General features: G+C 40.5%; 1 protein-coding gene across 2 annotated transcripts in view; it reads right to left on the reverse strand.

Annotated features, from left to right (window-relative positions):
* Positions 1-12,758, reverse strand: part of GRB10 (growth factor receptor bound protein 10) — a 152,335-nt gene that overhangs the window by 67,488 nt on the left and 72,089 nt on the right. For both annotated transcript variants that reach the window (XM_026046329.1, XM_026046328.1), the window contains exon 3: positions 12,565-12,658. In XM_026046329.1, the coding sequence (XP_025902114.1) occupies positions 12,565-12,658 (94 nt within the window). The remainder of the gene's footprint in view (positions 1-12,564; positions 12,659-12,758) is intronic.

Here is a 12,758-nt window from a genome sequence, read left to right on the forward strand (position 1 = left end):
ATATCCTCATTTTTGCTGATGGGGAAAACTTAGATAGGCAAGTACTGTGATTTGCTGCATCCCATACACCAGCTAGTTTGTAGAACATGCATTTGTTTCTAATTCCTTTCTAACTCCTTGCCTGTGCCTCTGCGGGCCCAGTGCCCAAATCCAGCAATTACTTCACAAGCACCCCGGCAAGGTTGGTGGGAGCGGGCAGCCTGTCTCTGTGTCTGGGCATCCTGCGCAGGAATGAGCACGGAGCAGCGCTCCAGCACGACCTGTGTGGGCCCAAGAAATGACCACCTAGCACTGGACCTCTGCAGCGTGGTCCAGTTTCATTAAAACCTCAGGCAAAGTCCATTTATTCTAAATGGCTTATGACTGCCTGAGGTGCCAACTAAAAACTAATGACACATGCAATCTGGCTCAGCTGCGGCCGTAGTCAACTGCTCTAGGTATGTGACCCATCAAGCCTGCATATGAGCACAAGGAACCCTGTGCAATCCTGCAGCGGAGCCTTTGGAGGGTTGTTACTCCAGGTGACTTCCAATGGGAGTGGAAAAGGGACAACCTCCCCCCCACAAACACACAGGACTGATATCATTAAAGCTGGCAGCAGGCGCAAGGTCATATGTTGCCTTCACATTGCTGAATCTGAATGAGAGCTCACTGTGAGTACAGACAAATGTCTGGCTGTAGGTCTCACAAAAAGCAAAACCTGTACCATTTTACACTGCTCTTGCTGTCCGACTCCAGTCCTGAACTTTCAATCATTTTTCCACATAGGAAATTGTGTTTATATCTAAATAAACACTACTTTGCCATTAAGAAAGTGTACTTCCAATTCACCCACCACCACTAAAATTTAATATCCAGATATTTTTAGGGACAGTCATTTTCTCAGATTATCACAGTACATCCTCATCATACCTAAGATACGCTATACTTGCTGCGGATGACCACGAACGCATTCCAATACAACTTGTTTGTCTCAGATAAAGGAAATATATACCCATGTTGGAAAAATTTGAAAGTCTGGAGTACTTAATTTTCCAGTCTGACAGAATAAAAGTCTTCTGTAAATAGACTGGGGTGAAGTATTTCAAAGGAAAACGATACTTGAGCGTTCACTTGAATTGGACATTTTCCTCTCAGCAATTATATGTGTTCCACTGTAGTTTGACAGCCCTGGTTTTCCAACATGTAAGCTTCTACAAGTTGTTCTCATATGTAGAAAAGGATATTAAAATCTTAAACTAGTTCTATACTTGTCCAGACAGCTTAACCTAAATTTGTCGTAATTGTGTCAGCCAACTTCTAAATCCCATTCAATCATTTAAGTACCAAGACAACTCTTGCTTAGCACTAGTAAGTGTTCCTCTAGGTTAGATCTGCAAATAACTTAAAATGAAGGCTACCAAACTGTTAGGAAGTAGCAGTTCCGTCTTCCTAAAGGAACTAAAGGTTTAAATCTTGGCATGGACAATCACAGTATTTTGAATATGTCCCATGTCAGTCTTGTGTTTTAAAATTTGTTAATCTCCTGCGCCCTGTTTCTCACCCCGAGAAGATCATAGATTTAGACATTACTGATTTTTTTTTAACATTTCAAAAGAAGAGCCAAGCAATTTACTGTAATAATTTACAAAATGCTAAAAGCTTTATTTAGAGGATGAAGCCCATAGAAAGGTAAATTTACTATTTTTTTGCTTCACTTGAAGCAATAGAAGGAAGAAACAGAAACCACATGTTTGGATGCTTTTATCCTCAAGGATAAAGAATGGAAGGAAACCAAGAGCTGTCTTGGCTGTTAGTTGTCTTGGCTCCTCTGACTACTTTGATAGAGACCAAGAATATAAAGGTCAGTGAAAATAAAAATCTAAAATTGAATACGTGACACTCAGAATTCTTTGCAGAAAGGCTGAGCTGCACTGTGCCAGCTATTAGAAACTATCTATCATCATCTGAGAAACCAAAAGTGTATATCAGAAAAATCAAAAGTGTATGGCTGATCAGAGAGAGAACACAAACCAGTTCAGTACGCTTTTAGTGGAAGTAACTATGATTTTTATTTGAAGGCTTAAAATGGATTTTTATTCTGAAACAAAATGATATGCAGTCCCCTCAACTGCTAAATGCGTTGGTGAACCAAGGGTATTAAAAGAGTCCTTATAAAGTTCAGCCCTAGCCAGCTCAAGAACTCAGTGAGTAGTTTCTGGCATTACAGCTTCCTGCACTTTGCCTCACCCCTGTTTAGGAGGATTTGAGAAACAAGTTTCAAAGAAAAGAGAGCCTATTTTTCCCCTGTCATCTTATGAAAGCACAAAGGAGAGAAGTTCAGTAACACTATGCTCTTAACACTAATTTCACCAAAGCAGATAAAGAGCTTTAACAAAGAAAATAGTTTCCCTCTAAAGTCACAGTAATTTCAAACATTAGGTGTATTGTAGATAAGTGGCAGTCAATTTCTGATCTACTTACAGCTGACATTTGTAAACGTCCGAATAAGCAGAATATCTGTCTTTCAGATTTGGACGCAACAGTCATGAAACTGGATTAGCACCTCAGGGTTTTCCATGTAATCAGATACTGTAAAGCAGCTCTTTCTCCATTAAAGCTGACCTTGCATAGTGACATTGTACCTTTATCTCAAAAATTAAAGATACTTGAGCTTTGAAAAATATTCTTTTAAGCAGTATATCATAACAGGCAGTATAACTGCAGCTAGTATGGATTGCTTCCACCTCTAAATATTACCCTCCTTCTTTACATGTCAATTTGTCTTTGAAATTTAGGATTTGATTTTGGTTATGGTGTCATAATCTGAAGTCAATATGGTGAGGCTTATAGAGGCACTATCTTTACTGAACAATTGCCTTCTTTCCTGCATGATTAAAAACTAGGCTATATAATAAAGCAACTTACTTAGCTGGTACTGAGACAATTTAAGTGCCCACTGCTATGTTTTGACATTTGGCAACAGCACCTTCCCTGAGGGGTTCAAGAAGTTCTTAAATAAGGCTAAATATACCTAAATAAACTTAAAACATGCTTCCCAAGGGGAAAACTAAGCAAAACCAAAATGCAGGAAGATGTGGGAGTGACACAGGTATCAATTCAACTCAGTCATGTTAAAAATGCCATCTACATGCTACCTCCTTACCCTTGCTGACAGTATTAATTTCCACCTTCCCCACTCTCCTAACTTCTTGACATTTAGTACAAATTAGTTAGATTACAAAAGAAAACACAATGAAGTTACTGCAGTAAACATACAAGCCCATTTCAAAATCTTGCAGTTATCTTATGTTGATTAAATTAGAAGGTGACATTTCAAATCACATCGCTCAATTAAGGACTATTAAACTTTAATGAAAAGAAATAAGCCGCCTAGAAGGTAGAGGGCAATCTGAGACCACGATTATCCTCTAACCCTTTGGACAGTAAGTATATAAATACATGAAACAATAAAAAGCACTGAAATACACTGCACTTGGCTACTTTATCAAACTGCTTACAGAAAGGAAGGGGATGATGCAAACTGTTAAGTAACTGTGCTTACATGGGAGGTGGGCATACTACCTGCAGGATTTGCGATATATTTACTCACAGGAAAACATGAAGTGATGTTTTGCACAAGAAATCAACTCTGTTCAGATACCTGGGAGAAACACCTTGTCATAACTAGATACTGAGACACTGATTTCTGATATCCAAGCATGCTACTACCAACAAAAGCACTGGACCCATGAAATCAAGTCCAGCAGACAGGATGAAGAACACATATTTCAAATTAATACCAGTTTGCCAATAATTTCCCTTTCGTCATTGAAGCAGACTGTTGTTAGATCTCATCTTTTACCACCTGCAAGACCACATCCTCAATTAATATTTCTACATTAAGGACCATATTTTCGAGCTCAGCCCCGTTCAAGCTTCACCACCACGCTGCTTCATGCAAAATCACATAAGATTGTTCACATTTTGTAAAGCAGACCACATAAAAGAGCATCAATGTGATTAAAGCATCCGTTGAAGTGATTTCTCCAGACTAGCTCCAGTGAAGAACCTGGACACCCCGTGATCAGGCAGGGCAGCGAAAGGCCTGAACAAAATCATCTCCATGAGGGCCTCCGAGGCCGCCTTTCCCCGGGAGGCCTCGGGGCTGGCGCGAGGCGCCATGACCACGCTGCGGCCCTGCCGATTCCCGATTCCCATGCCGGGAGCCGGGAATAGAGCGGCGGGGCTGCTGCTGGCTGTTGCATCAGACTCTAAGGAGACAGACGTTAGGCAGGAAGCCAGGCCCCGAAACACAACAGGAGTAGCTGCACACACACGGTGACTATTTGTGATGGCGGTGACATCACCCCGCTGAGGCGAGAGACCTCCGGGAACGCGTGCCAGCAGCAAACAAATACATTATTTGAACACGTACCGTCTGCTCTCCTAACAGCCTCGCAGGGTTTACGCACCTCAGAGCCCGTCAGCCCTCCTCTGCCCACCCCTTAAGCTGGGCTGCCTCCGCGGGCCAGCAGCTGGACAAACGCTGGAGCTCACAGAGAAACTCTCCCGGCCAACGGGGTGCTCATGAGCACCCAGCCTAAACCTGGCCAAAAGAAGGAAGCAAAACTACGACCACTCCCACGGGCAGCCTCAGTTCCACTTCCGTGGTAACGCAAAGAATATGCGTTAAAAAAAAAAAATTTACTGGAAGACACTACAAAATAAAATACAGTATTGATTTATGATAACCTTTTTACATGGTAAGCACCACTATATATCAAACACACACTGCTATTACACTAGCTTGTTCTCCAATGCATACTCATAAAGAGGAGAGGAAGTGTTTTGAAAGAAGCCCCAGAATCGCAGTATCCAGATGCACAATTTCCCTCTCTCCTGCCAAGCTTCAAACAAGAACTTAAAAAGCGCAACAAGAATCAAGCCTCTAATTGCCCCAAACTCGCACTTTGCAAACCACCACTGGGAGAGGCACAGGCATAAATCTTGACACAGGAGGAGTGGGAATGCCATCCCTCTCTCTTCGGTGTGAAATAATACTTTGTCAAACGTCATAAATCCATACAGCTTCAGTCCCGAAGGGTCTGGCACTGTGTGTCATGGATTAGCCTGGCTAAGGAAAGTGCCTCCTCCCCAGCTCCACCTGTTCTTCTCAAAGCAGCCACTGCCTTAGCAACGCCGCTCCTCCAGCACGCCAAGGAGATTCATTACTAACACAGTAATAGCGTCTTTGTGTGTAGTTCAGAAAGAGAGATTAGGCTGAAAATTTACCTTGATGCTCAGGTAAATAGAGAATTTTTATTTCTAAGGCTTTTGTACTTCTTAATTTGATTTTACTTGAAAATTCTTTTTTCCGGTATGTAAATTTTAAAATAAGCTAGAGCCTCAGCATACGCTATGTTACGCCTTATACAACCAAGACAGAGAGTTCCTTCCCTGCAAAGAATTTTACTCTTTGGAGAAGCACACTGAAACCTGATAGATTATAATTAGGCTGCAAACTCTATGCTCTCTGACTGTGAGGTATTTGAGCTTTTGTACTCATACGATGTGGCCTCAGAGGAATATATCCAATTTTAAATATGGACTAAATTAAAGATTTACAAAGCTGACATTAGACCTTTTGCTGGTTAATGCACACAGTGTTTTTTCTCCCTCTTTTACTGTTAAGAGAGCTAATCCTCTAGTTAATGAAAAATTAGAAAGAAAACCATCAGTCACCTGCCCGTAAGATATACGTCTCTAAACATGCAAACATCTTTTCCTACTCTTGATTCATTTCTTCTCATTTCAATCACCTTAACAGCATTATTACATAGAGAGCTTTCCAGCAAACTCAGACAGCTGATCTACGTTGTCTTCCTGCAATTTGATGCAGAGCTCCAGGTTGGGATTAAACCGACTTAAGAAAATTAACATAGTTTATCTTCCGTTCTCTCTCTCTCCTTTTTTATTATTTTTTTAAAATATTTTTTTCCAGAGTGCTGTCAATGCACAAGTTTGGGAGTAAAAACCGTTAGGCAAGTTAACCTTCTGCACAGCTATTAGGGGTGTCCTCCTAGCAGCAGCAGTAACCAGCTTCATCATGAAGGCCAACTGAAGTTTCCTCTGAAGTCAGACAACGACTCTGTTCTCGGCTAGGCAGGAGGCAGGTGCTCACTTTTGTGTGTGACAGTAGTTACTGTAAATCTTTTTTGGCTCTAATGGTGTTTTTTTCTCAGCCTGGACAATGACAACAACATTTGTACAATGCACGAGAATTCATGAATGCCTGGCAGCCTCCAGTATTGTCTCTGCAAAACGAACAAAACTATCTGTTTTTCATTCTACATTTTCAATTCAAGACCAGCTGGATTTTGCAAAAATAGGATTTTGTTCTGGGGAAGCAAATATCTGATTCATCCAAGTGAAATCCCATAACTGAAGTACATCAGAAGCAGCATGGACAGTTACCAAAAATGTTCTTCAGGGACAGAAACTAATAATGAAATAATCTTCCTCTCATGTACCTATCCCCAGGCAGGTACAAAAAGCATATCTGAACAGCTATGCTGGACAAAGGGCTACAGAAGATCATTTCTCTCAAGCATTGCACTATTAGGTCGACATCTATCCCAAAGTCCAATTAATTTACATAGCCTAGGTGGTGTGGCTATTACATGGACTTAGGTGGTGCTCTAGAATGGAAGCTTTCTTCGTCATCTTTGACTATTATCATCTTTATGAGAGCAACATGTCAGTCGGTAGCTAGTGAGGTCAAGGCAAGCAGACCGCAGCAAGGGCTAAGCTGGGACAAGTGCCGCATTCCTCTGAGTTGTGCGCAACGAGCATCCATGAGAGCACGAACACCATGAAAACCCGTAGTCACAGTGTCTCTGACTTCTCAATGTAGGAAAGTTCCCTACCAATTGACAAAGAAGAAAGGAAGAAGCAACTGGTGACAACAGCTTGCTGTTAGTCAGAACAACTCCTATCACTGTTTTCCCTCTATGGCTCCAGCCATCTGGCTACGGGGCCAGAGGTGCAGCTGGACTCATTTCAGTTCTGCCTGGAAACTCTTGTCACAAAAAGCATCAGGACACCAGTAGCTAAGAAATAGCCTCTGGCTGGAAGACTGTAGGCAAATGCAGAAATAAGAGGAAGATAAACCTTCCATTAAGGACCCAAGGTAAAATGCTTAGGTACAAATCAGAGAATAATCTCTACAAGTATACACAAAGAGAGTGCCAGGGTTTCACATTTAATATTTCCGTTAAGAAGTTATGGTGACAAAATGCACCTCATTTGTGCATGACTTCAAAATCCTGCATACTAAGTAGCTGCACTAGCTCAGAAAGTGCACGGCAAGTGCTAATAAAAGGTGATGCCCATAAACTGCACTACCAGAGCTGCAGACAGGAAAAGGAGCTCTGAAACATGCCTCGACAAAGAAAAAATCAGGAGTGCAGAGAGAAAAGCAACCATTAGTACAGCTTGCATCTTAAAACTCAATGACATCTCAGGGTCAATAAATTCAGTTGATTTCCAATGCGTTTTACAGTTCTTGCCATGTGAAATGCGACAGCAAAATCCAACATGCTATGGGAAGGCCACTCGCTCCTAGGGAGTGCAGGAAAATCAGTAAGACTGACTTCTCCTAACAAGACACATTCACAATAACTTTTACAGCACCCCATGCTGGTGCCTCAACCAAAAGAAATGGAGGCTCCGCTGCCAAGGTGATGAGGGAGAGAATGAAACCAGCAGCATCATTTGGGATGGGGGCAGGATGACTTCTGCTACTGATAACTCCAGCAAAGGCCTCTAAACGACAGCCCAGCGTGAGTGCAAGCACTTTGGACTAAAAGTGTCCTGCTTTCCAGCTCTGCACTACTGGGCTGTCAACTATTGGATAGGGTATGGATACTAACTGAATGCAAAGAATCCTGCCACGGTGAAATATTCAGTATTTCCCTGTGCTAAACATTTTGCAGAATTGAGATTCACTTAAGCAGGCTACAATTTCCTTCAACTCAACCCCTGTTGGGGAGGAAAGCAAAAAAAAAACTTAAAAGCTTTTAAAACCGCAAAGAGAAAGAGGAAGATGGCAAATAATTGTTTTGATCATTTCCTCATCTCTTTCCTCAACTCTTTGAGAAAGGCCACAAAGTTTAGACATTTTTTTTCTCTCTGTAGTGTAGCTTTACTAGGACTTCCAGAGTGAATGCTCAAAAAACACTTCTCTTGATGTTTGTGGAAAGCCAAACCCTGGCATACTGTTGTTAACTTTTTATAGTTTTCAATAATTAACTCTGTCTTTTTTTTTAATTACATCAGTGATTATTAATACTATTCTGCTCTAATGATATTGATGATATTGTATAGAAAGAAACATCCCTATTCCCTTAAATTCCCTTTAAGGGACTGGAGCATCTACCTTATGAGGAAAGAGTAAGCGAGCTGAGCCTGTTTAGCCTGGAGAAGACTGAGAGGGGATCTGATCAACAGGTATAAATACCTAAAGGGTGAATGTAGGGAGGAAAGGGCCAAACTCTTCTCAGTGGTGGCCAGTGACAGGACAAGGGGCAATGGGTACAAGTTGAAACCCAGGCAGTTCCATCTGCAAGTGAGGAGGAACTTCTTCCCTGTGAGGGTGCCAGAGCCCTGGCACAGGCTGCCCAGGGAGGTTGTGGAGTCTCCTTCTCTGGAGATCTTCCAAACCCGCCTGGATGCCGCCCTGTGCCCCGTGCTCTGGGTGTCCCTGATTGAGTGGGGGAACTGGTCCAGATGATCTCTAGAGGTCCTTTCCAACCTCAACCATTCTGTGATTCTGTGAAATGTACAAGGCAGGTGTACGTTTATCTTTTTGTTCTTTGGATTTTTTTTAGGGGTGGGGGTGGAGGGCAGAGTAAGTAAGGAATCCTAGTTCCTGTTGTCTGCGTTTAACACTCTAAGGAAACAAGTAGCAGAATCACTGAAAAATTAACATTAAAAATGGCTTAGATATAAATATACTATTGTTCACATTAAGTAGATTCTTAGCATAACTACACATAAGCAGTTATTAACATACCTATAAGGAGAAAATATTTTATCTGCACTCAGCTTTTTACATTTGCTTCACATGAAACCCACACTTTTAAGACTCCTCACTTGACAAAAGGCATTCTCTGCTCCCCAATCTTTACAAGCTATTCTCTTAAAATAAAAAGCTGAACAGTTATAAAGCATCTGCTTGTGTAAAAGAGTGATTCAGCAGGAAACATGCACTTGAAATACCCTTTACAAGAAAGAGCTTATTCATGCAGGGACAGTTGGCAGGGATATCTCAGGCTCCACTTGCATGCTCTTTTTCCAGTCCGTGTTAAGAGATTCAGATGGCTTGGAGGAAGCTAATCACCATTTTTATAGGCCATGGAAAGCAGGGTCTGGTTAGAATTGTAAATGCTTGCACCAGGGCTTTCCAAGTGAAAGCAAAGGGCTATAAGTTAATGTTCAACAGAAATTGGCAGATCTGCTGTACTCACTGAACAGTGCGGTCAGGTATGAATTGCAAGTGCACACATAAAATAACGTAATAAGTCAGACTGCTCAAAGTTCAGCTGCAGCATTTCAGACACAACAAACCCAAGGGGGAGGGAAAAAGGGATAAAAACAACAACAACAAAAAACCCTGCTGTGAACATGTGAAGTACTTTAACCAGCTGTAATCTTTCCAGAATTGCTGCTTGTGTGCAAGATGTGTTAAATCAGCTTTGGTGCAAGTCTGAACATAACCATTTTTCTACAAAATTCTTGGAAAATACAGGAAAAAGCGCTTTAGATCTGCTAGTCAGTACAAGCTGAAATCAGTGGGATTAGCCAGAAAATATTGTCTTTATAAGCTGGAAAGCAAAGTCAGTCATAGCCTGTCATAAATATCTTTAACATCAGCATAATCTAGAAATCATCAAAACCAGACTCACTTATTAAATGCAAGCAGAAAGAATAATAGGTTAAAAAAAAAAACCCTCTGAAAGAACTTTAAAAACACCTTATTTTTAATGAATTTTCTGTTTATTGTGTGACTCACTAATACAATGACTGCACTGGACCTAGATGAGATCATGTCAACTCCGTCTGAAGTTTCTGATGTTATATTTTAATCAGTCATTTGAATGTGACAGCTGTTCCATGTGAAAATACTTGCACTTTTGAGTTATTGGACGAGGATGTGTATTTCATAGGCACATAAGTGTGTAATTCATACTTGGGCAGACAAAATCAGACATGATGCAACATCAGGTTTACAGCCACTTACTATTCCAAAAATATTCTGAAGAAATAAGCATCATTCCCGTAAAGGTATAGCCCACAAAACCACAAAAAGAGGACAGTATTACAGCTAAATGCAGCATTAAAGGCTACTACTGGACATCTAGGTTTAAAATACTATTCCTACTTCCTAATTCACTTAAGCCATGCCACTTAAACTAACAGTAATTTGTGCCATGGTGGTAGACAAAATTCGTAATATATTAAGTATCTACCTCAAAAACAAAGTCAGAAACATTTTAGAAATACAGAATAATTTGCAACCCATAGTTGAAAAAAGTGATCTTTATTTCAGAAACTATTAGGAAAAACTTTAAATGGGTCTTTAGAAATAGGCCCTAAACAGTCAGCACCACTGTGACAAATACTTTGTTTAAAAAATAGCTGTTTCATAAACTACAGGTATTTGTCTCAACACAGCTCAGGCAGAAGCACACATCAGGTGCCAAGTGCACCTCACGTATGCGATGCCAGTAACAAAGGAGAGAAAACACCTCGCATTGCACTGGGTGCCCAGAGAGAGGAATCCTCGTTTGAAGACACAAGAGAAAGATGCACAAAAGGGACTGCATGCAGTACCACATTTAGCTGCCTAAACGAATCTCACACTTTTTGGATCCTTTACCATACTGCAATATTGACAGAGGAAAGGAAGCATCTGGAAAAGGAAGTATTCATCTATTAGGAAAATGTCAGAGTTACCATTCTACCATCCAACTACAATACTAAATGTCTTTTATGTCTATATTTGCAGCCTTCAGTAGCAGCAGTCACACGCTCTCACTCTATCATGTGAACTTAGACCACACAGAATGTGCTCCAAAAAATATCTCTTTCTAAAAGAAAGGTATCTTCAAATAGCTTTCAGAAAATGTCAGCTATATAACTCTGCGCTAGGATTTGCACATCACAAAGCAGATGAAATTAATTTAACTGTATTGCTGTAAGATGAATGAAAAATGGCATTACAAACGCTTGTCGTGCATGTAAGCAAGCCGCAAGGTGTTGCTTGTGCTCCTGCAAGTTTTGGATTCTTCTTTGTGGCAATGTGTTCTCTTCTGTTTTCAATTAAAAGCATAAATTTAAAATACCTGGGAAACTTGAGGTGTGTGTTTGGAATTAAAATACAATACTCATTATGTTTGGGGACTCGTCTGTCAAACTTAAACAGTGGTGAAGATTTGCACGTCATGCAATTCCAGTCTTGCTGCCCTTGGCAAATGAAAGAAGTTTGATTTTTTTTTTTTTAAGAAAAAGTTAAGCATGTCACACTCCATAAATAATGCTTTAAATAATTTACTTGCATTTTTTTGCTTGTTTGTTTCAATAGCCTTGTGCTGACAGCAGTACTCTGATGCATTAAAGAAACCGCATTTAATGACAAGCTTTAAACACTTGATTAGAAATTAATCCATCAGGATTAATTGAGGAAATGAACTGAGGAAAAAGAAGGTTCACTGGTGAAGACAGCACTTTCTATTATTATTTATATCAAAGCCAAAAAAATAAAGCTGAGCCAAAATGGTCCCTGCTATGATTTTAACCTTCTTTGTAGGCATGTGAACCAACATAAATTTAAACATCATGGTGCTTTTGAGACGCTACTTAGATATTTGTCTTGTCATGAGGCACTGGCATTTGTTACAGCTGCACTCAAGAATGGCAAGTCATGCAGTAATGTAGACACTTTTAAGATTACTTAAACTTTTCATACATATTCCTGTCAATTTACAGAACCTAAATAGGCTCTTGTATTGCCATTACATCCTGAGTTGAGGGCTTTCTCTCAAAATGAGCTGATTTCTGCCATGCTAAGAAAGCAAGCTTTTGTCTTTCACTCCTAGTGCAAGAGTCAAGTCGGAGCTGTGAAAGCTCTGTGGCAGGTGAAAACTTAAAATACTGCTTAAGCATTGCAAATGTTGAATTAAATTTCAATATTTACCTCCTCTTCCTAAAAAAACAGAAGCCCTCCCCAGAGTCAGGTCTTACTCTCACTTAGTCCCCTTCATCCATAGCTCAGACAGGACTTCTGTGATAAAGTGATAAAATACTGGGGATGGCTGAGGTAAAAAAAGTGAAGAAAAACATGTATGTGTACATATATATGTGTGTGTGTATGTGTGTGTGTGCATGCCTAAAAATATATACATATGCATATATATATATGTAGTGAAGAGGAGAAATTGCAACAAGGAGGCAAAACTGCTTGGATATGCAGCCCTTAGTCTTTCCCCTGATGAGCATGGATTCCCACCCACCCTTCCTTACCTTGGTGATTTAGGGCGATGCGGTTAGACGGTTCTTGGAATCCCGGTTCCACCAGATCCCGCCGACCATGAGCTGAAGTCTGATCTACATTGTCCTAAAAACAAAATAGCAGAGAACCTTATCAAAAACAGGCATTCTGTGTTCCCTGTAAGCTGTGCTGCTCAGAGCCAAAAAAAAAGGCAAAAAAAAAAAAT

This window comes from Nothoprocta perdicaria, unplaced genomic scaffold (genome assembly GCF_003342845.1).
Source record: "Nothoprocta perdicaria isolate Ctin4 unplaced genomic scaffold, notPer1 scaffold_433, whole genome shotgun sequence".
NCBI lineage: Eukaryota > Metazoa > Chordata > Aves > Tinamiformes > Tinamidae > Nothoprocta > Nothoprocta perdicaria.